The sequence below is a fragment of the Ictidomys tridecemlineatus genome, chromosome 9 (genome assembly GCF_052094955.1).
Source record: "Ictidomys tridecemlineatus isolate mIctTri1 chromosome 9, mIctTri1.hap1, whole genome shotgun sequence".
Taxonomy (NCBI): Eukaryota; Metazoa; Chordata; class Mammalia; order Rodentia; family Sciuridae; genus Ictidomys; species Ictidomys tridecemlineatus.
In genome coordinates this window covers 116,706,495-116,729,323 of record NC_135485.1, presented here as the reverse complement: position 1 = coordinate 116,729,323, position 22,829 = coordinate 116,706,495, and the positions used below count along the sequence as shown (strand labels likewise).

At 39.9% G+C, this 22,829-nt stretch overlaps 1 protein-coding gene and 1 pseudogene across 7 annotated transcripts in view; one reads left to right on the top strand and one right to left on the bottom strand.

The window, feature by feature from the left end:
- The first annotated feature begins 2,736 nt into the window (after window positions 1–2,736).
- Rapgef2 (Rap guanine nucleotide exchange factor 2) overlaps window positions 2,737–22,829 on the top strand; it is a 251,730-nt gene continuing 231,637 nt past the window's right edge. For all 7 annotated transcript variants that reach the window (XM_078021950.1, XM_078021946.1, XM_078021947.1 and 4 more), the window contains exon 1: window positions 2,737–3,111. In XM_078021950.1, coding sequence (XP_077878076.1) covers window positions 3,043–3,111 — 69 coding nt within the window. In that variant the 5' untranslated portion in view covers window positions 2,737–3,042. The remainder of the gene's footprint in view (window positions 3,112–22,829) is intronic.
- Window positions 17,096–19,730, bottom strand: LOC101959538 (heterogeneous nuclear ribonucleoprotein M pseudogene; annotated as a pseudogene).

Here is a 22,829-nt window from a genome sequence, read left to right as displayed (position 1 = left end):
CAGACCCTGGTCAGAGCTTTAGCTTTTACAACTGAGTAACAAGGGGAGCTAAGCAAAGAAGTGATTTGAATGAAGTGAAAAGATTCACTTTGGCTGAGGTGTTAAAAATGGTCTGTTGGAAGCAAGGGAAGAAAAAGGAAGACCAGGCAGGTGATTATTGCAAAGTGTAGGCAAACAGTAGTTTGGACCAGGGTCACAGGAGCAGAGATGGTAGACAGAGATCAGAGTCCAGATACAGTAATTAGCGGTTTTTACTGTCCTTTATAGTGCATAGGAGAAAGAAATTCAGGAAGATTCTAAGGGTTTTTTACTTGTGTGATGACAAAGGTGTAGATGGCATTAATTGTGATGGTCAAGGTTGCAGAATGAGTATATTTTGGGCAGGAGAAAATGGAACCTGTTTGTACATGTTAATTCTAAATTGTCTATTAGACACCAGGTGGAGAGGTCAGGTTTATTTTTTTACTTCATTGGGTTTGAATTCTTTTTTTTCTATTTATAGAGTTGTAATGGTCCTTATGTTCCTTTGTTTTCAAGGTGGTGGTCTTGGTTACATAGAATTTGATGTTAGTGCTCAACTGAGAGAAGAAAGAAATATTAAGAAGTAGTTTCAGCAAAAGTAATAAAAAAGGATCTATAGATAATAATTTGTAACTTGGATTCAGTTTCCAAAAGACAGACATGTCTAAGAAGCCATGCAATATCAGTGCCACACACATGACTTAAGGATACCCAAAGGGTAGCTGACAACCTATTCCAAGTGTTTAAAATAAACTAGATATTGAAGAAGCATGTTTGAAAAAATTTTTTAAAAGTAGTGTTCATAAATAACTGTACTAATGGTTCTTAGTCTCCACACAGACATCAAAACATGAACTCATTGGTGCATAGAGCTAAACAAAAATAAAACTCTGAGACCAGACAACAAAATAATTTCTGATGCTTGGCTAATGACATATCTGCATCAGGGCTGACATCACATAGCTCAAGCTCAGCCTGGCTCAAGGAACGAAAAATAAAACTGCAGGAGCATCAACATCTTAAGAGACCTTGTTATGGTCTCTGCACCAAGGGAATCTAGCTTGGAAACTTGGGATCTAGAGAAGAAGCTATGCTCTGCCCAAGGCAAAGCCAGATTATTATTAGTAGCAATAAATGTTTCTGATTATGTCACAGAACTTGCTGTCCTGGTCTCTAACAACGGATCACCATTAAATCTGGCATGTTTGTGTGTCTGGGGGTGGTATTGGTTCTGTTGTTGAAATCGGCACGTTCCCATCTGCCTACTTTTGTGATCATGTAAGTGTTTGAAGGTGCCAGAATGAGCACGGAAGTTGGACAGGAACGTTTTCCCAGAAGAAATTACAAATAAACAAAATCCTAAGAGGATTTATCGCCACGGAAGCAGCCCAGAGTCAACCCCTGGGTTCTAAAAGAATGCTCAGTATGGCCCAAGTTTGCGGACTGGCTTCTGCTCTCGGTCAGCTTTCAGCCAGATTGGTGAGGGCTGGCGCCAGGGCCATCTGGGAGAGGCGACCCCACGCTGCTGGGTCTCCCGGGACTGGATGCCAAGGATGGGTAGGGGCGCAGCGTGATGGGGGGCGGGTGTTGGGAAAGACAAGTCTCGCGCTCTCCTCAGTCACCAAGACTTGGCGGCGCCTCCTCTGGGCCAGTCAGTGCCGGGGTTAGGCCAGATCAGCTCAGGGCGCTGCAATTCCCTCGCGGCCCCAGTGCTGGTGTCACCTGGTCGCAGCCAAGGTGCTGCTCGCGAGCGAGGGCGCGGCCGGCTGGCGGGCGCGGAGAGCGCGAGGGGGCGGGACCGGCGCGACGGGGCCGCCCGCCTCCCCGATGATGCGGCGGCCGCCGACTGGCCTCCGCCTTGTCACTCACTGCTCACCATGGTTGCAGCACAAAGCAACAAGCCCCGGAGGCCGCTTCCTCCCTGAGGAGCGGCTCGGGCGGCCGGAGAAGGCGCAGGAGGAGGAAGAGGCGGAGGAAGAGGAGGGGAATCGCCGCTTCCCAAACACACTCTCCAAGGGGGCTGTGCGCGGCGCTCGACTCGGCCCTCGGACACCCTCCCGCCGCCGGGAGTCCGGACCTGGGCTACCCGCGGTCCCTCTTCCCCTGCTCCACCGCGCGCAGACGAGGAACAAAGTTGCCGAGGGTGACCCGGAGGCTGTAGCCCGGCTGGGGCTCTGGCCGCGGCGGCGCCGGCGCCGGCGCCGAGGCAGCTCCGTTCCGCGCGCGCCGATGGGGGTAGGCGGTGGCGGGGCCCACGACGGCGGCCGGAGCAGCAGAGGCGGCGGCGACGGCGGCGGGGCGGCGCGAGGGGATGCAGCAGCAGTCGGGAGGGACGGCCGAGCCCAGTAGACCGAGCCCAGGAGCGGCGGCGACTGCAGCCGAGGCGAGCGGGCTTCGCTGCGCCCGGACCTGAGCCTGACCCACCCGGTCCGTCCTGCAGAGCAGCGGCGTCCAAGTGCCCAAGGACTGGGGACGCAGGAGACCCGAGTGCTTCGCGGAGACCCCTGGGCGGCGACGCGAGCCCTTGAGAGGAGGGGGCGACCCTCGCGCAGGGGGAGAGGAGGCTCCGCCTGCCTGCAGCCCTCCCCCTCGCTACTGCCACTCGTACCTCCCTAAAAATAACTCGGGCCCGCTGGGGCCAGGAGGAGCCGCCAGTGTCCCCCGAGCGGAGCGTGAGGAGGCGTGTCGAGCCAGGGCCAGGAGGGAGCCGGGCGCGCCTGTAAACCTACGGAGCCGAGCGGCGAGGAGGAGGAAGGGGACTTCCCTGCTGCCTGGAGCGCCTCAGGCTTGACCGCAGGGACCCTCCCGGCCGCGCGTTTTGGGAGCTGAGCGCCGAGGGCGCCCACCGCGCCTGTCCCGCGCGCTCGGCCCGGCCAAGCCGCCCTCGCGCCCCGCGCAGCCGCCGCGGTTTGGCTGATTAGCCCGGGCGGGCCGCGCAGGGCGGCGGCGGCGGCGGCGGCGCTGGGCCGGGAGGAGGCCAGCGAGGGTGCCGAGCGGCCCCGGCCCGGCCCGCGCGGGGAGATGGCGTCCTACGTGGATAACAGCTTCCGCCAAGCGGTGATGAAGAACCCCGCCGAGAGGACCCCCCAGGTGAGACCCGCTGCCTCCGGTCGCCTGCACCGGGCCGGGTTTGTTTCTCTCAGGCTGCACCCTTTCTTCTCCTCCGCCACCCTGTCCTGACACAGTTCTCCCCAAGCACCCCACTTCTCACATCAGGACTTCCAGGCCTTCCCACCTCCGAGGCTTTTCTCAAGGGCGTCCTGGATTTATTTTTCCCTCCCTTTGCTATTCTTTATACTTCTCACTAGTGAGCTCGGATTGCCCGGCGACAGAGGGGTGTGTGTGTGTGTGTGTGTGTGTTCACGCGTGGACCTTCTCCAATTAGCTCCCCTGCTCCGCAGCAGTGCTCGGGACCTCAGTCTCAGCGGGTGGGGTCTTACCTTCCCTGTGCCAAAGATTACTCTTGCCACCCTGATTTCTGGTTCCCTTCCTTCCCTTGCATGTGGCTTTCCTTTAGACTTCAGTGGTGTTTGATTATGTGGGTATAGGAGGAAACTTGTAGGGTTCTGGGAAAAGTCCATGTTGAGCTTCTAAAGTAGAACATTGAGGTTTGTGTATTTATTTACTATTTTACTTTTTGGAAAAAAAAGTTGCTGCTCTTCATTGAAGGGGAATCAGTTGAATAGTCAGTTTCAAGAGTTTTTAGTTTCAATTGCAGATGTAACTGCAGAGCCGGCACATTCAAAAACACCCCCCTGGAAGGGCACCCTGCGGATTCTTCTGGTGTTGCACAACCTTGTCAAAAGTAGACGAGTTTGTTAACCTTTCTATGTGTGTTTACCGCCAGGCTTCTTTTTCCTCTTACTTCAAGTGGAAGAATTGCTCCTGAGGTTGGATTTGGTCATCTCAAGTTGGACTAGAGATTTATATTTTATAAAAATGTGGTGGTTTGATTTTCTTAGCTGTAAGTTTCTGAGATGATAATGACGCATATTCCTAAGCATTGGGATGTTGACTACAGGGTATCCTTCTTGCCAACCTTCTTAAGGCAAATAAGCTCTTCTGATCCTGGGACCATCAGGTACATTAGGATCGAATGCTTGAAAAGAGTTGCTTTGCTTGTTAGGTGTTGGATGACATCTGTCCAAATCCAAATTGCTCTTATTTTCTGACATTGATTATTCTTTAATGTGGGGAGAACAGAATAACATAGAATCTTCCGCTGGTTGCCATTGGACAAGCCCCAAGAACGGCACCTGGTACCATTTTGATTTTTCATTTTCTCTGATGGAGCTGTCACATCTGGGGGATCATGGATTGATATCACATATTTACCAGACCTATGGAAAATGGGCCATAATTTTACAAGGCAATTTATTTTAGTGTCTCCAGAAACTTCCTATTCTCAAACGCTGTTTCTGTGATGATCAAGGAATGTTCTGCTTTGATCTTGTCTCCCCCCCCTTGGTGTTTCAGTGCCTCTCAAGTGCCTTCCTCCACCAGAGTACTGCTTTAAAATTTTCAGTTGCATTAGAGTCTTCTGCACCTGAAAATGCACATTCTAATCCCAATGGGAAGGAAAAGCAAATTTCAGTGAGATATTTCACTTCTTTTCAAGAATAGTGTTTGAAGTGCCATGTTTGAAATCACACATGCTGAGAATATTAGAACCTAGCTAGGCTGGTCAGGAATGATGTCAGAGCCTTGTAGTGGAAATTAGAGATGGGGGAAGTGGTGTCTTCAGTTGATTAGTTAGAAGAATAACAATGCTTGAAACCTACTATCAGGTGGACGGATGGATCGGCAAACAAGACTGGAAGAGACAAAAACCTCCTCTGTGACAGCCTGTGTGGATTGTGCCAAGTAAATGAACTGTTAAACTTTCCTTTTCCCCTGCCAGTTGTATAGAATGGAGTAAAAACTGACCCAGCATAGAACTTGGCCTGAGTCAGAAGTAAGTGGGCCAGTTACTACTAATACCACACCATGAAAGCCCCATTGACAATCTGAAAGCAGCATCCCTACTCCCCCCGCCCCCCCCCAACCTTCATAGAAAAGGTAAACACAGAAAAACTTACCAAACATTTTGAACATTCTTACTCTTCAGCCCCATTAACTTTGATATTCATCATTTGGGTTTTACTTGCGCAGACGACACCCCCCCCATTTGTTTATTGTTTTCAAGAGAAAGTACCTTGAAATGTGAATGTTTTCCATCTTTTCCTGACTAGTCAGAAATAATCCATCTTTTAAAAGTTTGAAATTTAAGTAGAAAAGAAATGCTTCTAGGAGTGGTGTTGCCTGCCTGTAATCCCAGGTACTCTGGAAGCTGAGGCGGCAGAAGGATGGGAAGTTTTTTAATTGTTGTTGATCTTTTTAGTTATACATGACGACGGTAGAATGTATTTTGACAAATTATACATACACGGAGTACAACTTCCCATTTTTCTGGTTGTACATGATGTGGAATTACATTGGAAATTGAACATGGAAAATAATGTCAAACCGTTCTACTGTCTTTCCTATTCCCATTTCCTGTTCCTTTCTTGAATCCCTCTTTGTCAAATTGAGTTTACTTCTATTCTTCTCTGATCTACCCCCCACTGTTATTGTGAGTTAGCATCCACACAGCAGAGAGAACATTCAGCCTTTGGTTTGGGGGCGTTGCCGTAGCATGATAGTCTCCAGTTCCATCCATTGACTGGCAAATGCCATAATTTCATTTCTCTTTATGGCTGAGTAATATTCCATTGTGTGTATATACCACATTTTCTTTAGTCATTCATCTGTTGAAGGGCACCTAGGCTGGTTCCATAGTTTAGCTATTGTGAATTGAATTGCTATGAACATTGATGTGGCAGTGTCACTATAAAATGCTGATTTTAGGGCTGGGATTCTGGCTCAGTGGTAGAGCGCTTGCCTTAGCACGTGCGAGGCCCTGGGTTCGATCCTCAGCACCACATAAAAATAAATAAATAAAATAAAGGTATTGTGTCCAACTACAACTGAAAAAAAATTAAAAAAAAAATGCTGATTTTAAGTCCTTTGGGTATGTATATACTGAGGAGTGGGATAACCGGGTCAAATGATGGTTTTATTCCAAGTTTTCTGAGGCATCTCCATACTGCTTTCCAGAGTAGTTGCACCAATTTTTAGTCCCACCGCAATGTATGAGTGTACCTTTTCCCCAACATGCTCACCAACATTTATTGTTACTTGTATTCTTGATAATTGCCTTTCTGACTGGAGTGAGATGAAATACCAGTGTGCTGTTTTTAGAATTTTTTTTTTTTTGTAGTTGTAGATGGACAGAATGCCTTTATTTTATTTCTTTATTTTTATGTGGTGCTGAGGATTAAACCCAGTGCCTCTACCACTGAGCTACATACAGCCCCAGTCCCTATCAATATGTGTTTAACAAAAAAAAAAATTAATTGATTAATTAATTTTTATGTGGTGCTGAGGATTGAACCTAGGACCTCTCATGTGCTGGCCTCTACCGCTGAGCCACAACCCCAGCCCTATCAATGTGGTTTTCATTTGCATTTCTCTAACTAAGTTTAAGGTCACCTATAACTAAAAAATAAATATTTAAAAAAAGACTTTTTTTTTCATATATTTGCTGACTGATTGTATTTCTTCTGTGAAGTGCTTGCTCAGTTCTTCTGCCCATTGGATGGCAAGTTTGAGTTTAGCCTCATCAACTTAAAATAAAAAATGCAAAGGGCTGGCGTTATGGCTCAGTGGTAAAGCACCCCTAGGTTCAGTCGCTCATACCGCTTAAAACAAACAAACAAAAAACCCTAAACTAACATATTAAAAGACTACTGTGCTTGTTAATGCAAAAGTGGAACTTTACACTTGCCTGTAATCCCAGCGGCTTGAGAGGCTGAGACAGGAGGATCAGGAATTCAAAGCCAGCCTCAGCAAAAGTGAGGCGCTAAGCAACTCAGTGAGACCTTGTCTGTAAATAAAATACAAAATAGGGCTGGGGATGTGGCTCAGTGGTGCGTTCCTCTGAGTTCAAACCCCAGTACAAAAAAAAAAAAAAAAAAAAAAAAAGAGGAGTGAGGTTTTTGTGTAAGTAGTGTCTAGTCTCATGAATACTGGAGAGTTAGAACTCTGTAATATAATCAAAGCAACCATTTTAAAAAAGCTTGAAGGACATGAATTAGGAAAGTTTTGCCATGGTGTTTCCTTCTGTTTCTGAGGATAGATTCCATAAAGGAGTTTATGGGATTCTCACAGGAAAAAGAAAGTGCTTAGAAAGAAAAGAATAAAGAAAAATGCATTTTTTCATTAAATTTAATTCTTTTTTCCCTTCTTTTCTTTCTTTCTTTCTTTCTTTCTTTTTTAATCAGGTCAGCCTAGTTCTTTTTCTATACTCTGTGAAGTCAGTTTTGTATTTAGGTCAATCAATTGCCTAGAAGTAAACTCAATGTCACTTGTGTAACCTAAGAAGTTGGCTATAGGAGAATCTAGGGTGGGGAGATTCTTGGTAACTTTGAATTAAGAGCATTTCATATCCACCTGGAAAACCAGAACCTACTCTATAGGCATTTTACTGGGAAGGGGCAATAAGTAAGGAGAAGTATAGAAAAAATTGTCATCTAAATTTTTAGCCAAATCATGCATATTCAGATTCAAGAAGCTCTCACTGTTTCACCTGATATTCTGAGAGGACGGAAAAAACTGTATTTAATCTAGTGTTTGTCCTATACTGTGAATTCTAGTTAATGGGGCATTCTGTTCTTAGACAACATACTCCCTTGAAAATAATGAGCAGGGGCTGCGGCTGTGGCTTAGTGGTAAAGCGCTTGCCCAGCATGCATGAGGCACTGGGTTCGATCCTCAGCACCACATACAAATAAAATAATAAAGATATCGTTGTCACCTATAACTAAAAAATAATTATTAAAAAAAGAAAATAATGAGCAATAGACATTCTATTGATATTTTAAAATGTACCTCTGCTGAAAAACTGGACTCTTACTTAAGTAATTGCTTTATTCAACTATTTAGGTTTGTGTCTTTAATCACTTAAATGAGATTTGTGGTTACCAAAGCAATTTAATGAACTGAAAGATAAATAAATTACAAACAGCTTTAGATTTCAAGGCTTTATACAATAAAATAATTTTCTAAACTGTTAACTTGTTGAGTTCAGGCCCTTTGAAATGCTTCTTTGGAGTGTTTAAATAGCTTAATATTTTAGTTTTCCAGGTGAAACATATATTACAAAATTGTTTCCTCTACTTTAAAGACCAAATTTGTGTGTGTTTAGCTAATTGTAAAAGTTACTTTTAGATAGGGTATGTATAAAATAACTCACCCTATTTCCTAGTTAATATCTTACTTTGCCTTTCATTATTAAAAATTTTTTGGGCTATTGCACCATTTGATTTAGTTGCTAAGTCATGAATTTGTCAGGTGTGAGTTCCTTGGAGAGTACAGGGTTTAGGTTTTTGCAAAAGTCACTCGGTAGAATTCATCTTGAGTCATAATGAGAAAGCTGAAGGAAAAATACCTTTAGCATAGAGAACTTTAAATTATGAGAATTAGTACAATAGAATATCTCTGACAAATATTTAACTTTCAAATGTAGGGGAAGAATTATGTGTATTACAGTTAAATTTTCCATTTGAATTTCTTTTTACCATTGTTTATGAGTAGACTCATTTTCATTTGATAGCTTGTACTTTGATTATATTTTTACTTGGTTCTGGCCTGTAGTAATAATATTTATTTTTTAAGTAGTTTTTGTTCTTAAAACTACTAAACTATACACAGTTTGAAAAGCATATTTCCCAAAGAAATAATTGGTCACAAACATTTAACTTTCATAGAAGTGATATGTGAATTTGTTGGGTAAAAAACATACATTTATAACTAAAATACTAATTTCAGACTTTATTAGCATGTGGCTTTGAACAAGTGAGGACTTAAGTTTATGGCAAAAAATAGTAACATTCTTTTGCAATATTAGTGAAAGCCTGAAAGTCTTCAAATAGCCTGTTAAACATTTAGTAATTAACAGTTTCATAATTAGCTTTGCATATCTTGGCTGAGGATCAAAATGATCCAGCTGCTGGTTTCATTGTGGTAAATGGGAGTTCACAGAATAGGACTGCCTTGTTTCCAACTTTTTACCTCCCTTTCCAAGAAAGGACATAAAAACAAAACCAGTTATAACCTCTTCTATCATTTTATTAATGATCTTACTGTTTAATAAGCAAGAGAGGATATTATTAAAAATTTTTTGGGCTATTGCACCATTTGATTTAGTTGCCTCCCTTTCCAAGAAAGGACATAAAAACAAAACCAGTTATAACCTCTTCTATCATTTTATTAATGATCTTACTGTTTAATAAGCAAGAGAGGATACACTGTAACTGCCAAGCTCAAGTTCAGCCTCCCCCACCCTCCATTCCCATACTGGGAATTGAACCTAGGGTGCTTCACCAATGAGCTACATCCTCAATACTTTATTTTTATTTTGAGACCGGGTGTCCCTAAGTTACTGAGGCTGGCCTTGAACTTTTGATCCTCCTGCCTCAGCCTCCTGAGTAGCTGGGATTATAGGTATTCACCACTGTACCTGGCTGAAGCTCAATTCTTGAAATAAAACGTTCGTTGCTTCATAAGAAAGCATTGTATTTAATTTTTTTTTATTGTGGATTTGCAAACAACTTTTTTGGGGATAGATTTTGAGGAATTTAAATTGCAATAAGGTCTTTCTTTTGGTGATATTTGAAATTCAGGTCAATCAAGTAATAGTGGGATATGCCTCAGATGTAAGTTGACTATATGAAATAATTACCTGATAACCTTTTAGAAAACACAGAAAGACTGCTTCTGCTTGATGCATATGAAAACTTTAAGAAAGTTTTGTTATTTATTTTGTACATTTTATATCCAAATAACTTTGGAAACTGGCAGTAGTCAGTGGTTCCTTGATATGTGCATATTATAAGATATTTCCTTTCTTCATTCCAGTTTTAATGATTCCTTTATCTGTAAAATGATAATCACTTACTGATGTTGTTTTATGGATCAAGTGTTTAGCTCAGAGCCTAATGATAGTTTGCTCTCCCTCCATCTCTTTTTCCCTCTCTCCCTTTCTCTCTCACTGTACTGGGGATTGAACCCAGGGCCTTGAGCATACTAGGCAAGTACTGTACCACAGAGCTACAACTCCAGTTCTGAGAATTCTCTTTAAGACTGAGGTCCAGGTCTGGGGTTGTGGCTCAGTGGTAGAGCGCTCGCTTAACATGTGTGAGGCACTGGTTTAGATTCTCAGCACTGACTGCATATAAATAAATGAATAAAATAAAGGTCTATCTACATCTAAAAAAAAAAAAATTGAGGTTCATGGAAGGCCCTGGGTTTCAGATCCCCAGTACTATAAAACAAAAAACAACAACAACAAAATGACTGATGTCTATTCTTCTGGCTTGATGGTTGGATACCTCAGTTAACAGTGGAGATGGATTAGAAGTATTGCAGGAGGAGCTGGAGTTGTTGCTCAGCAGCAAAGCGCTCACCTACCGTGTGTGAGGTACTGGGTTCGATTCTCAGTATCATATAAAAATAAATAAATAAAAATAGAAATATTGTGTTCAACTAAAAAAAAAAAAGAAATATTGCAGGAGTATTATCTGCTGAATGGGCTAGCTGAATGTGTGCATGTGGATGCCAACTACTCATTGTACTAAACTGTGTTTGCATTATGCCAGCATGGCCTAATCATGGCCAGTGATAATGATGAACATTTGCTAGTTCACAGGGAAAAAAATACAAGTTGTTGATAATTTTCTTGATTTTTAAATTTTTTTTATTTTTTTATTTTTTTATTTTTTTTGGTGGTACTGAGGATTGAATCCAGGGGCACTCTATCACTGTGCTACAACCCCAGCCCTTTTGTAGGGGATCTTACTAAATTGCTGAGGCTGGTCTTGCACTTGCTGATGTCCTCCCATATCAGCTTCCCAAGTGATTGAGATTATAGATAGGCATGCACCACTCCCTGCATCTGGCTGATTGTTAAAAGATTTTTTACTTACACTATTTTTCCTTAAAGCTTGATATCTTCTACTACATATACATTCCAGGAATCCAATATGACGTATAAGTGCTCCTTGACTTATGGTGTGGTTACATCCTGACAAACTGATTTTAAGTTGAAAATATTGTTAAGTTGAAAATTAATTAAATGCACCTAACCTAACAAGCATCTATAATGAAGCAACACTCCACTGGATAGTATTGGTTGTTTACCTTTGTGATAGCATGCTGGACTGGGAGCTATGAGTTGCTTCCAAGTCTGTAGAGAGTACTGCATATTGCTAGCCCAGGAAAATACTAGAAATCAAATTTTGAAGTGTGGTTTCTACTGAATGCATTTAGCTCTTTCACACCATTGTAAAGTAAAAAACAAAAAATAAAATAAAAAACCCACATCAAACCATTTTAAGTAGGGAACTATCTGTATCTGATTTATCATATAGTTATGCTAATATAATAGTATTTCTTAATGTGTAGTGGTAATGTGAACATTCTGTCCTTGGGAAGAGTTGAAGAATTAGAAATTTAAGCAGGCAAAAATGGATGTATTTATTTAAAGGCTCAAATTGACTTGTGATGACACAATGTAATAATTGTAGTGAGTTTTTGGAAATAGTTCTTTATGTTGCTATAATAAATATCTGAAGTAATTAACTTAGAAATGGCTTATTTTGGCTCACAGTTTTGGAGGTTTTGGTCAATAATTGGGCATACCTATTGCTTTTAGGCCTGATGCTGGCAGGAAGAGAAAGAGAGAGTGTTAGTTGGGTGTCACTGTTCCTTTCAAGGGCATTGCCTGTGACCTGATGACCTCTCATTATTTTCCACCTCTTAAAGGTTGTAGCACTACCCAATAGCACCACTCTGGGGATGATGCCTTTAGCATGTGGGCCTTTGGGGACCATTCTGCCTCTAAAACTAATGCTGTCGCACTCCTCTGTATCATTTTTTTTGTTTAGATGGATTAATTTATGTTGATAAATTAGGAAGAGAAGCAATTTGTAGTGCATATAATTGATGTTTTTGTAGCTTTGTCAGAGCTAGAGAATGTGTGTATGTAGTAAAAATATGTTCAGTGGTTATGTCATTTTGGGAGAAAAATATGCAGATTGTCACATTATTTAAAAAATTTTTTTAGTTGTAGATTGTTACAATACCTTTTATTTTTATTTATTTTTATGTGGTGCTGAGGATTGAACCCAGTGCCTTATATGTGCTAGGCAAGTGCTCTACGCTGAGCCACAACCCCAGCCTTGTCTTATTATTATTGTTTTTTAGGTAGATACACTCAATAACTATTTTTATGTGATGCTGAGGATCCAACCCAGTGCCTTACAAGTGCTAGGCCAAGTGCTCTACCACTGAGCTCAATCCTCAGTACCAAAAAAAGTGCATGAGTGAGATCATACAATATGTGACCTTCAGGTATTGCCCATTTTCCACCCTGCATAAAGGTTCAGCCAGGCCCCTGTCACATTATTTTAATGGTTAGAATTTTTATCTTTTCAGGGGGAAAAAAATCCCCCATGATCTCATGCTAATTAGCCACCACTTACTGAACTGTAGAATGTGTTTTTTGTGATATTTAGGTATTTCCTTTTCTCCTCCAGTCTGTGAAAGGAATTACCTTTGATGTGTTGTGGTGTTGGTAGGGTTAGGTTTTATGGAAGTTTAGTCCTTGTGTTTTAAATTGTCTTGGCTCCACTATTTCTGTGCTTTCACATCCTTTGTGAGTAAAAAGTATTTTGTAGCAGTTGTTGTTGGTGACTTGAAGAAGACCTTTATTTTCTCATTGGAAGTAAACTCTTCCCTCCTGCTGTGGTTTCTCATTGCTTCCTTCCCACAAGTTGTAAATCATAGATTGCAGAGCTTTAGAATTTTTTGAATATTAGTATGTGCTAATGAACAGAAATAAAAATTTGCATTTTGCTCCTTTGGCCAAGCCGACACTCTACTATCAGGCCCTTGGCAGCTTTGTCTTTCTCTACCCATGGAGTTTGTTTCTATTCAGCATAAAAGCTAATAATGAAAGAAGGAATCCTAAATAAGAATTAATCATTAGCTGGTCATTCTGGGGAAAACTGATATAAACTTTCCTAGAAGCTAACAATCAGTGCACCTAAGAGGGTTAGGGGGCACTGTGGTGATTATCTGATTTCTCCTGAGAATTCATTCTAAAGACTCATTTTTGAAAAATATTAAACTTAACTTTGAGGTAATATAGCTTCACATGCAGTTGTGAGAGGTAATATGGCGATCCTGGGTACCCTTTACCTGGGTTTTCCCTCTATTAATATCTTGTAATAGTGCAGAATATTGACATTGATTAGCTGAGATTAGGAAGATTACAGCACTACGAAGGATTCCTCTTGTTGCCCTTTTATAGCCACATACGCTTTATGTGGCTAACTTACCTCTCTGGCAATCACTGATCTGTTCTGCATTTCTGTAATTTTGTCATTTCAAAAATAATATATGGGCAGGTCTGGCATGGGGCTCACACTTGTATCCCAGCCACTCAGGAGGCTCAGGCAAGAGGATCACAAGTTCGAGGCCAGCCTCAGCAACTTAGTGAGACCCGGATTCAAAATAAAAAATGAAAAGGGCTGGGGATGTGGTTCAATAGTTAAGCACCCTTGGGATTCAATCCTCAGTACCAAAAAAAGTACAGGAGTGAGATCATACAATATGTGACCTTCAGGGATTGCCCATTTTCCACCCTGCATAAAGGTTCATTACCTTTTGGCTAAAATATCACTACCGTTATTAGCGAATGGTTTGGCCTTGAGTTCCTAAAATAACAATAATATTGGGGATGAAGGTGGTAGTGCAAGGTGAGATGGATTTCAATAGTGATAGTGAAGACAGAATTCTATAATGATGTTTAAAAAACATAGATCAAAGATCACAAGGTCTAGCATGAGCAAGAGTAGTGATATTTGTAAACCTTTGGGATATTTCAATATATGTATCAACTGTCCACAATTTTTTGTTTTTTATAATAGTGGAAGTAGTAAAACTAGCTTTAGCTGTCATGATCTCTCAAAGAAATTACTTGATCTGTTCCAACTGAAGATTTTTTTTTTTCTTAATCTGAAGGAAGTCTAATGGATGTACAGTACTCTTCCCTTATCTGCAGGAGATGTATTCTGAGGCCCCCAGTGGATGCCTGATCCTGTGGCATCCTCTTTACTGAGCCTATATACTGTTACTTTTTTATGCATACCTATGATAAAGTATAGTTTATAAATTAGGCCCAGTAAACTTGCTGTGATAGCCCACAACTATGATTCCACTACATGGGAGGCTGAGGCAGGAGCATCACAAAGGTCAAGGTCAGCTCAGGCAATTTAGTGAGAGCTTTTTCAAAATATTAGAAGACTGGGGATTGTAGCTCCAGTGGTAATTGCCTCACATGTGGAATCAATCCCTACTATAGCCCCAAGTCAGAAAAACTAAGAGATTAACAAAGATAATAATAGAAAAATTATATTTTGTAATAAAATCGCCAGTACCACTGCTCTTACTCTTTGGGGCCATTATTAAGTAAAATAAGTACTGCAGCTAATCTGATAATTGAGAAGGCAATCAGACAACTAACGGGAGTTACAGCACCAGTAATGAGACTTACATTCTATGTCTCCTGATACTGTGCACTGAGGAGGAAATATCTATGGTATACTTTTTCTTATTTTTTGGCAGTGTTGGGGATCAAACTGAGAGCCTTGTGAATAGTGGGCAAAGTATTCCACCACTGAACTACATACTCAGCCCAACATTCTTACTAAAAAACAAAAAACAAAGAACAACAACAACAAAAAATCAACCCAAGTGGAGAAAACATCAGACAGACTCAAATTAATGCAAAATAACTGGCCAGTTGCTGCAGTCTGGGTGGGCATAAATAACCCAGCTGCCACGAAGCACTTGTAGGTTCAAAACAGCAATTCTTTATTGCTGAACTTCCCCAGCGCTCCACACATGCTCCCTAGGAACACCCTCACCCTCCACCAGGGAACTCCAAAGTATGGGGCGCCCTAGGCAGCAAGAGCCGCCCTATTGCCAGACATTAAAAGTCAAATATACAATTGAATACACAGCTTAACATAACCATCATCATCTCAATGGCTCCCTGGCGGCACCCACTCCCTTCCGGCAATATGCCATGCGTCATCCTGACTCAGCTGTGGCCCTCAACAGCCAGTATTCCTCAAAATTGTTGGAGAAATGCTGAGAACTATCACAGATTGGAAGAGACAAAGGAAATCTGGGATTCTGAAATTGATGTATTTTATTATGCTTTTTAAAATGTTGAACGAAGGGAGGCTCAGTGAAGGGGACAGGAAATTTGTGAACTATTTTTTATCACTTTTTTAAATTTCAAAATTAAAAGGAAGCATAGCTTTTGGAGATTTTTGTTTGTTTTTGTTTGAACCCAAGACCTCATGCCTGCTAAACAAGTAAACAAGAGTTCTACCAGTAGGCTATATCCCCAGCCCTTTTTGGAATTATTTTTGAATCTGGAAAAAGGCTACCAGATTATTATTTTTTAAAACTAAATCTTTCTCCTGATCTGATTTAATCTTAATCTTAATGAAGAGCCAGAACCTTTTAGTTGAATATTTTGTATGCATTGGGCCATTGGTACAATGAATGAGGCTGCATATTAGTTGGAGAGAATTTAAAACACACACACACACACACACACACACACACACACACACACACACAAACACAGGCTAATAAATAAATGGGTAAGGGAAGCTAAATTAACTTTTAAATTATTTATTCACTTTGTCCTTATCTGTATTTTTTAAATATTTAGAAGATGAATGTTTTGTACCAGTTTTCAATGTTTCATGATCCTGAATTTAAGTAACTAGATTATTTGGTATAAGAAAAAAAAAAAGTGTAGGAAGTAGAAAATTCCATGTTTATTAAGCAAAATGGAAAAGAAATTGGTTTTAGCTTAACAAAGTTAATCTCAGTGAAATTTGAATTGTATTGTGCCATCTCCTTTTAATTCCCTGGGAATTTAAAAATTCTTTGTTACTTTTGGTAGGAGGAGGGATGGAGGGAAGAGAAGGGGAATAAGGGAGGGAGTCACAAGGGCGCGTTCAAAAATTCTAGTGTAAGGCTGCATTATAGCCATGGATGATGATAAACTGACCTGCAGATGTTCATTATTTTCACTTAGATTTCTTTAGAACATTATTGGATCCAAAAAAGAAACTTAAAAAAAAAAGCTTAAAAAAAAAAAATCAACTCAAGCAAAAATCTCTACAAATCTTTCCCTTCTCACATATATGTCTTTGCATTTAGAGTAAAGTCTCCATGCCTGCCCTCTGGATTCCTCACACACTTGTCTCCCCAAGTGGAAATACATGCTGTTTTTGTAAATATGTAACTTTTTTCTGTAACTATAAAAATTGGTGTTGGATGATTGGACTTATTAAAAATATGGGATCTAACTATAAAAATATAAGCAAAGTGTTTATTAGTAAGAAAGACATAAATCATGTGTTTTTAATATTTTAAATTAATTTTTTGTTTGATAGTTTTAGTAATAATTGCATTTGAGGGCATAAATGAAAAAGAAGACTCCTGGCCAGGTTTTGGGGTAACTGAAATCTAATAAGAAAATAAGAGGAAAGCTGTTTACACATAAGGTGTGGACTAAATCCCTTTAGCAGTCATTCAGTTGTTCTTTATGTAATTAACTACTGGAATGATGCAAGACAAAACTTTTCTAATTTTTTTCTTCTCTAAGTTACACAACTTTTTCTTTTAGAGACACTCTGTTAGGGAATGCTTGATCAAATTGTGAAAAATATTTGATGATTGATTTTGAGTTATTGAGAAACTGCTTAATCAAGTTTATATATTTCCAATCAAATAGAAATGAGTATCAAAAACTGAGGGGTTAGAAAAATTTGAAATACGTGTCGTAAGTGCCAAGAAGTGAGGTAGTAAGGAAGAATTTATAGCATTTCAGATTGTTTCTAATCATTCATTTCTGATTACCACCACCTTCTTTTCTTGTGGAGCTGGAAAAAATTAAGGAGAGCAAACTTTAAGGGCAAACATTTCCTGTCTGCCTATTCCTTGGATTTAAAGTACCATAAACATTTTTTACACATATACAATGTACTTAGAGACCCCAAAGTTCTTTATTCCTAAATGTGAACTTCCAAACCTAGTCATCATCTAAGACTTATGTTGCACTGGTTGGGAATTCCTATCTTGATTCCATTTTTAAATCTATGTCACCCAGTTACAGAAAACTCTGTGGCATGGTAAAACCATTTCACTTTAAAAGTCCTTGTTCCCACTTTATATATTCTGGAATATATAATTATAAATTAATCCTTAATTTTTTTGGTGTTCATAGAATAAGTTTTTTTTTTTTTAGTTTTTATTTTCACTTTCAGGAACTGGTATTTATTACCAAAGTCATATACAATGTTAACAAGATGTACAACTACAAAAAAAAAAAAATTGTGCACATTGCAGTCTCATTGCAAACAGACAAATGGAAACCTCGGTCCTTTAAAAAGTAATTCAAATTACTCCAAAAAGCAACTACATTTTTTAAACATGTTTATACATCCAGCCAACAAATGAAAATGGTTAACAAGAAAAAATACAAATTCAGAGGTCTGGTATTAATGTTTAAAAAAGGCACCTGCTGGGCTGGTGTGGTGGCTCAGTAGTAGAGCGCTTGCTTAGCATGTGTGAGGCATTGGCTTCGATTCTCAGCACCATATATAAATAAATAAACGTCTATTGACAACTGAAAAAAAAAAAGGCAACTGCTTATTGATTCGAACATCAATCTCTTGGCCACTCAGCTTCATGACATTCATCTGATGGGCTCTCTTAGCCACCTCTAGCGATTCAAACTTAACCACACTGCACACCTTGGACTTCCCATTCTTCATCTTGATGTTGGCGTACAGCACATGGCCACTTTTGTTGAATTTGTCCTTTAGCATCTTCCATGTAAAATCAGCATGGGGGATTTCTCACAAATATCCAGTAGGCCTTTCTGGCCACCCCAGGAGCATGGCTTCCAGCTCTGTGGCTTCCAGCTCTGTGGCTTCCAGCTCTGTCAAAGTTGCCACGTTCCATCTCAGTGGTGCTGTCAAAGTTGCTACCATTGCCACCACCCATGGCTAGGTCCAAGCGCTTAGTGCTAGTGCCCAGGGCTGGGCCCATACCTGGCCCATTCACTCCAGGCTACTGGCACCCATTTGCTCCAGGCCTGTGGCCTTGCGATTCAGGCTGGCCCGCATGCCTACCAGTCCCATGCACTCCATGCTCAGGCCCATGTGCTTACTGGCAGGGCCTGTATGCTCTACACCAGAGCCCATGTGTTCAATTGTGTGGCCCACACGGTCGCTCGACCTCAGAGCCAATGAGCTCCATACTGCAGGCCATGTTGTTGTACACTCGATGCCGGAGCCCATGCGGTCCATGACCAGGCCCCATGCACTTGATCGTGGTGCCCACTTGATCCATGCCTGGCTTAGGCCTGCACCCCTCAATGCAGTGAATCCTAAGGATGTTGTCTCTACTTCCACCTCCTCCCTGCTTTGCAAAGATCTGTCCTCTCCAGTGCATTACTTAGAATTTCATCTTTTAGGCCCATGTTTATTTATCCAAGATCCAAATTGCCACATGTTTTCCCTATCACGACCACCAAAAGGTCCCTTCCATTTTATTTATTACAAATCCTATGCCTTCCATTCCCATTCCTGCAGACCCTATGTTTTTCCATTCCAATGTCTTTGTTTGGTGATTGGCCCTCCTGGCTCTAACCCCATGCTAATACCACCAAGTCCATGGGGAAGTTGCTGTGGATGTTCAGGATGGAAAAAGTCTCCCTTTGGTAAAGACCTCTTATCCATTTGTACTTGCAGTGGTCTGTCAAATAGCGGTTGGCTGTTAAACATAGATATAGCTTGCATAGCTTCCTTGGACTTTTCAAAAGTCACAGTGCCTATTCCACAACTTTTCACATCTTTATCCTCCAGAATGTCTGCTTGAACTACCACTAAAAATTTCCTTCAGTTTCTTCCAGCCAATTTTACATTATAATCCAGATTTGCTACAAATACTGTGCTTCCAAGTCTTCTATCCTGTAATGCAGTGGATAATCTCATTTGGGATGTTAGGATTATTTAGGCTACTGAGTGGGGTATTAATCATTTCTGGGCCACTTGTCCCATACCCATCCCTCCAGTTGTAGCCATCACATTTTGCATTGCTCTCCTAGTGTGTTCACCATCAGGATCTTCTTTAACATTCAGTGGTCTTCTGCTCAGACTGTGCTTGTTTAGAACTTCAGTAGCTTTTTTCATACTCTCTTGCATCTTGAACTCAACAACAGCACATCCCTTTTTCTTTAACCAGGTCTTTAAGTGACTGCCATTTCACATCAAAAGGTATGTTTGTGATGAAGGTTCTGTATCTTTTAGTTGGGTTGGCATATGACTGAAAGCCATTGCCTCCTCTTTCTGTGTTTGTCTCCTTTCTCTTCTCCTTCTGAGTAGGTCGTTCTTCACCTGTCTTGTTGGAGCCCTGATGCCGCTCTCTACTTCCATTTTGGACTCTGTTGCTGTTACCTCTGCCGTCCCTTCGAGCCCTGCAACCCTGTTTTGGGTTTATTTAGTGTATTTCTTTCATATAACTTGGTGGTTATGACTTTGAAGTTCAGTGCACTATCCTTGTGGCTGTGGGCAGGTAACTTAATCTTAGTTTAGGATTCAAGGCTTTTTATTTTTTATTTTTTTTATTTTTTTATTTTTTTAATATTTATTTTTTAGTTCTTGGCGGACACAACATCTTTGTTTGTATGTGGTGCTGAGGATCGAACCCGGGCCGCACGCATGCCAGGCGAGCGCGCTACCGCTTGAGCCACATCCCCAGCCCCAGGATTCAAGGCTTTTTAGACTTCCTAGATTGTAAAAATTTCATAATACAGTGGGGCACTGATGTTGATTTGCCACATGTTTGTTTTCCAAAGGAAGCATGTTAAAATAAGTGTAAACTCAATATTCTTTATTTTATTGTTATAAAAATAAGGAGGTGATAATCTCAAAATAAGTGGTTGACTTTGTTTTACCATATTATTCTGTTTGATCAAAGATTGATGAGAATTTTACCACAGGTGGATATGGTAATGTTTACTAATCTTGTTGTGAAGATTAACTACATTAAGTTATATTAAAGTACTTAGCATAGTCTCTGGCATGGAGTGTTTAATAATATTTGTCCCTTTTCTTAGTATTTTTCAATAATTTCAATATCTTATTACTAAGATAATGTTTCATTATTAGTATATTATGATTAATTCATCACAGTGACTTAACAATATAAGTTGCTTAGATAGACTTGATTTATGGCATAGGTTTTATTCGGGTTGCATTATTATGCAACTTACTAAAATTGCTCTCTAGAGGCTTAACTAGGATCTTATTAAGAATCTAAAGGAAGGCAGTGCAGAGTGGGGTTGGTGCACAGGCTTAAGGATGTCATTGAGAATGGAACTTGTACTTAGTAAGTAAGGTTAGTCTTCAAAGACACAAGATTGTGGTTCCTCCACCAAGCAGGGAACAAAGGGGTGTTGGAAATCTTTTTCATGGTCAGAGGTTTGTCTTATTTTGCAAGAAAGCCCTTGTCTAGGTATTTGTTATTTGCCAGAGGTCCACTCCTGGCAGCGAAAAAGGTTGGAAATTGAGTATTTTGCTTTTAAGCCTCTATAGTGCAGAAATACAGGAAATTAAGAGATTAAGATTAATGTGTAATGTGAGCTGATAGTATTTTGTCCAGTTACTTCGCATAGAATATAGATGATTGCAATAGGTTATGCAGTGATTCTCAGGAGACTTTGAAAGTCTTAGTGGATAGAGCTACGTTGATGTAGCTACATTATGGAATCATGTGTTCAACTTCTTGGTTGACTTAGGTGTATGATTATTAATTTTCTGAACCTCAGTCTCTCTCTTTTTTAAAAATAGGGATACAAATACTAGTGGGTGAGCATTATGTATAAATATTTCTAAAATGTTGATATAACTTAAATATGATTTCTGTGGTAACTATTGTAAATGCCTCACCTGTTGATTTAGAATTTAAAAATACAGGCTTATGGCATTTCCTAAATTATTCCTTTTGTTTCAGATTTACTCTATTTAAAAAATTGTAAACATATTACTTCATTTTTTTCTAGTGTACTGATACTTCTGCCTGTAGTAATGCTTTGTCAGTTTTTCTGAGATACTAGGATCTTAATTTATTGTTCCTTCCCAAAGCTGAATCAATACTTTTTACAGGCAAGTATACATTTGTATATAAAGTACATGTGTAAAAGAAAGCTGTTTAAATAGAGTTCTGTACTTTGTTGAATTCATACTAGCTTTGATACTAAAACTATGTACTTTGCCCTGTCTTAAAGTAATTAATATGTTTTATGTTTTTTCTTTCTGATAATATTCAAAGATTTAATAGATAAACTGCTCCTAATGTTGCATGGTGGGGTCAGTAATTTGCCATCAGAAGCTAATTGCTAGAAATGTTACTTTGAAGAGTAGGGGTTATTTGTTATCTTTAAATTTGCTATTTTCACAAAGTATTTGTTTTGGTGGGAGTATAGCATGCTTGAATTTGAGTCTTAAGTTACTATCTTTGTTTCATTTAAAATGGATTAACTTGAGTTATGTCAGCCTCACTAAACTAAATTTATTGGGCTAGAACTTACTGTTCATCTTTAAACTCAGTGCTTGGCATACCTCTTAGTACAAAATTGGAAATGTTAAATGTTTAATGATTTGATCTTGCTTTTGAAAGTTGATGGGATACAAGGAAAAAAATAATTATATATTTCCATATTAATAGGATATTGAATAAAAGCTGAAAAGGAGCAGTAATTTTTGGTTCAATTTCTGCAACAAGTGCTTCTTTATAGAAATAAGAAATTTTCTGGAACAAAGTTATTCATATTTGATAGGCAGTTTGGCTCCCTATAAGATTAATCGCTTTGGTGCTGGTATTTTGAAACTGTCATTTATGTGATATTTTCACTGGTACTTCACATAGTGTGTGAATTCTTCCTCTGAACTCCTGTGATGTTTATTATTTTATGTGGGGCTTTAAAAATTATTTTTTGAGATTTTGATTATCATGAAGAATAATTTAAATAAATAATATATCTAACTGATGAAATCCAGTTCAATTTTTTTTTTTTTTTAATATTTATTGTTTAGTTCTCGGTGGACACAACATCTTTGTTGGTATGTGGTGCTGAGGATCGAACCTGGGCCGCACGCATGCCAGGCATGGCGCGCTACCGCTTGAGCCACACCCCCAGCCCCAGTTCAATTCTTATATCTAGACCCAGTTTACCAATTAATTGTTCTAAGTAGAGCCTACCTAGTCTTGGTGCGTTTTTAATATATAAGATCAATTTTAATTGTTGAATGATTTATCTGAAAATATATTAAATTAAGGGGTCCTGTCAGAATAGATTAATATGCTCCAATGAAATCTCATTGATGTACACATAAAAGTGTAGAAAAACAAGCTGTAATCAAACTTATTTAGTTTACTTCATTGTCTTCTACATTTTTTTGTTTTTTTGGTACTGGGTATTGAACCTAGGGGATTTTAACCACTGAGTACATCTCCATTCTTGATGCCAAGTAGAATCTCAGAAATCAGTGGGCTGGTAGTTTTCACAGATT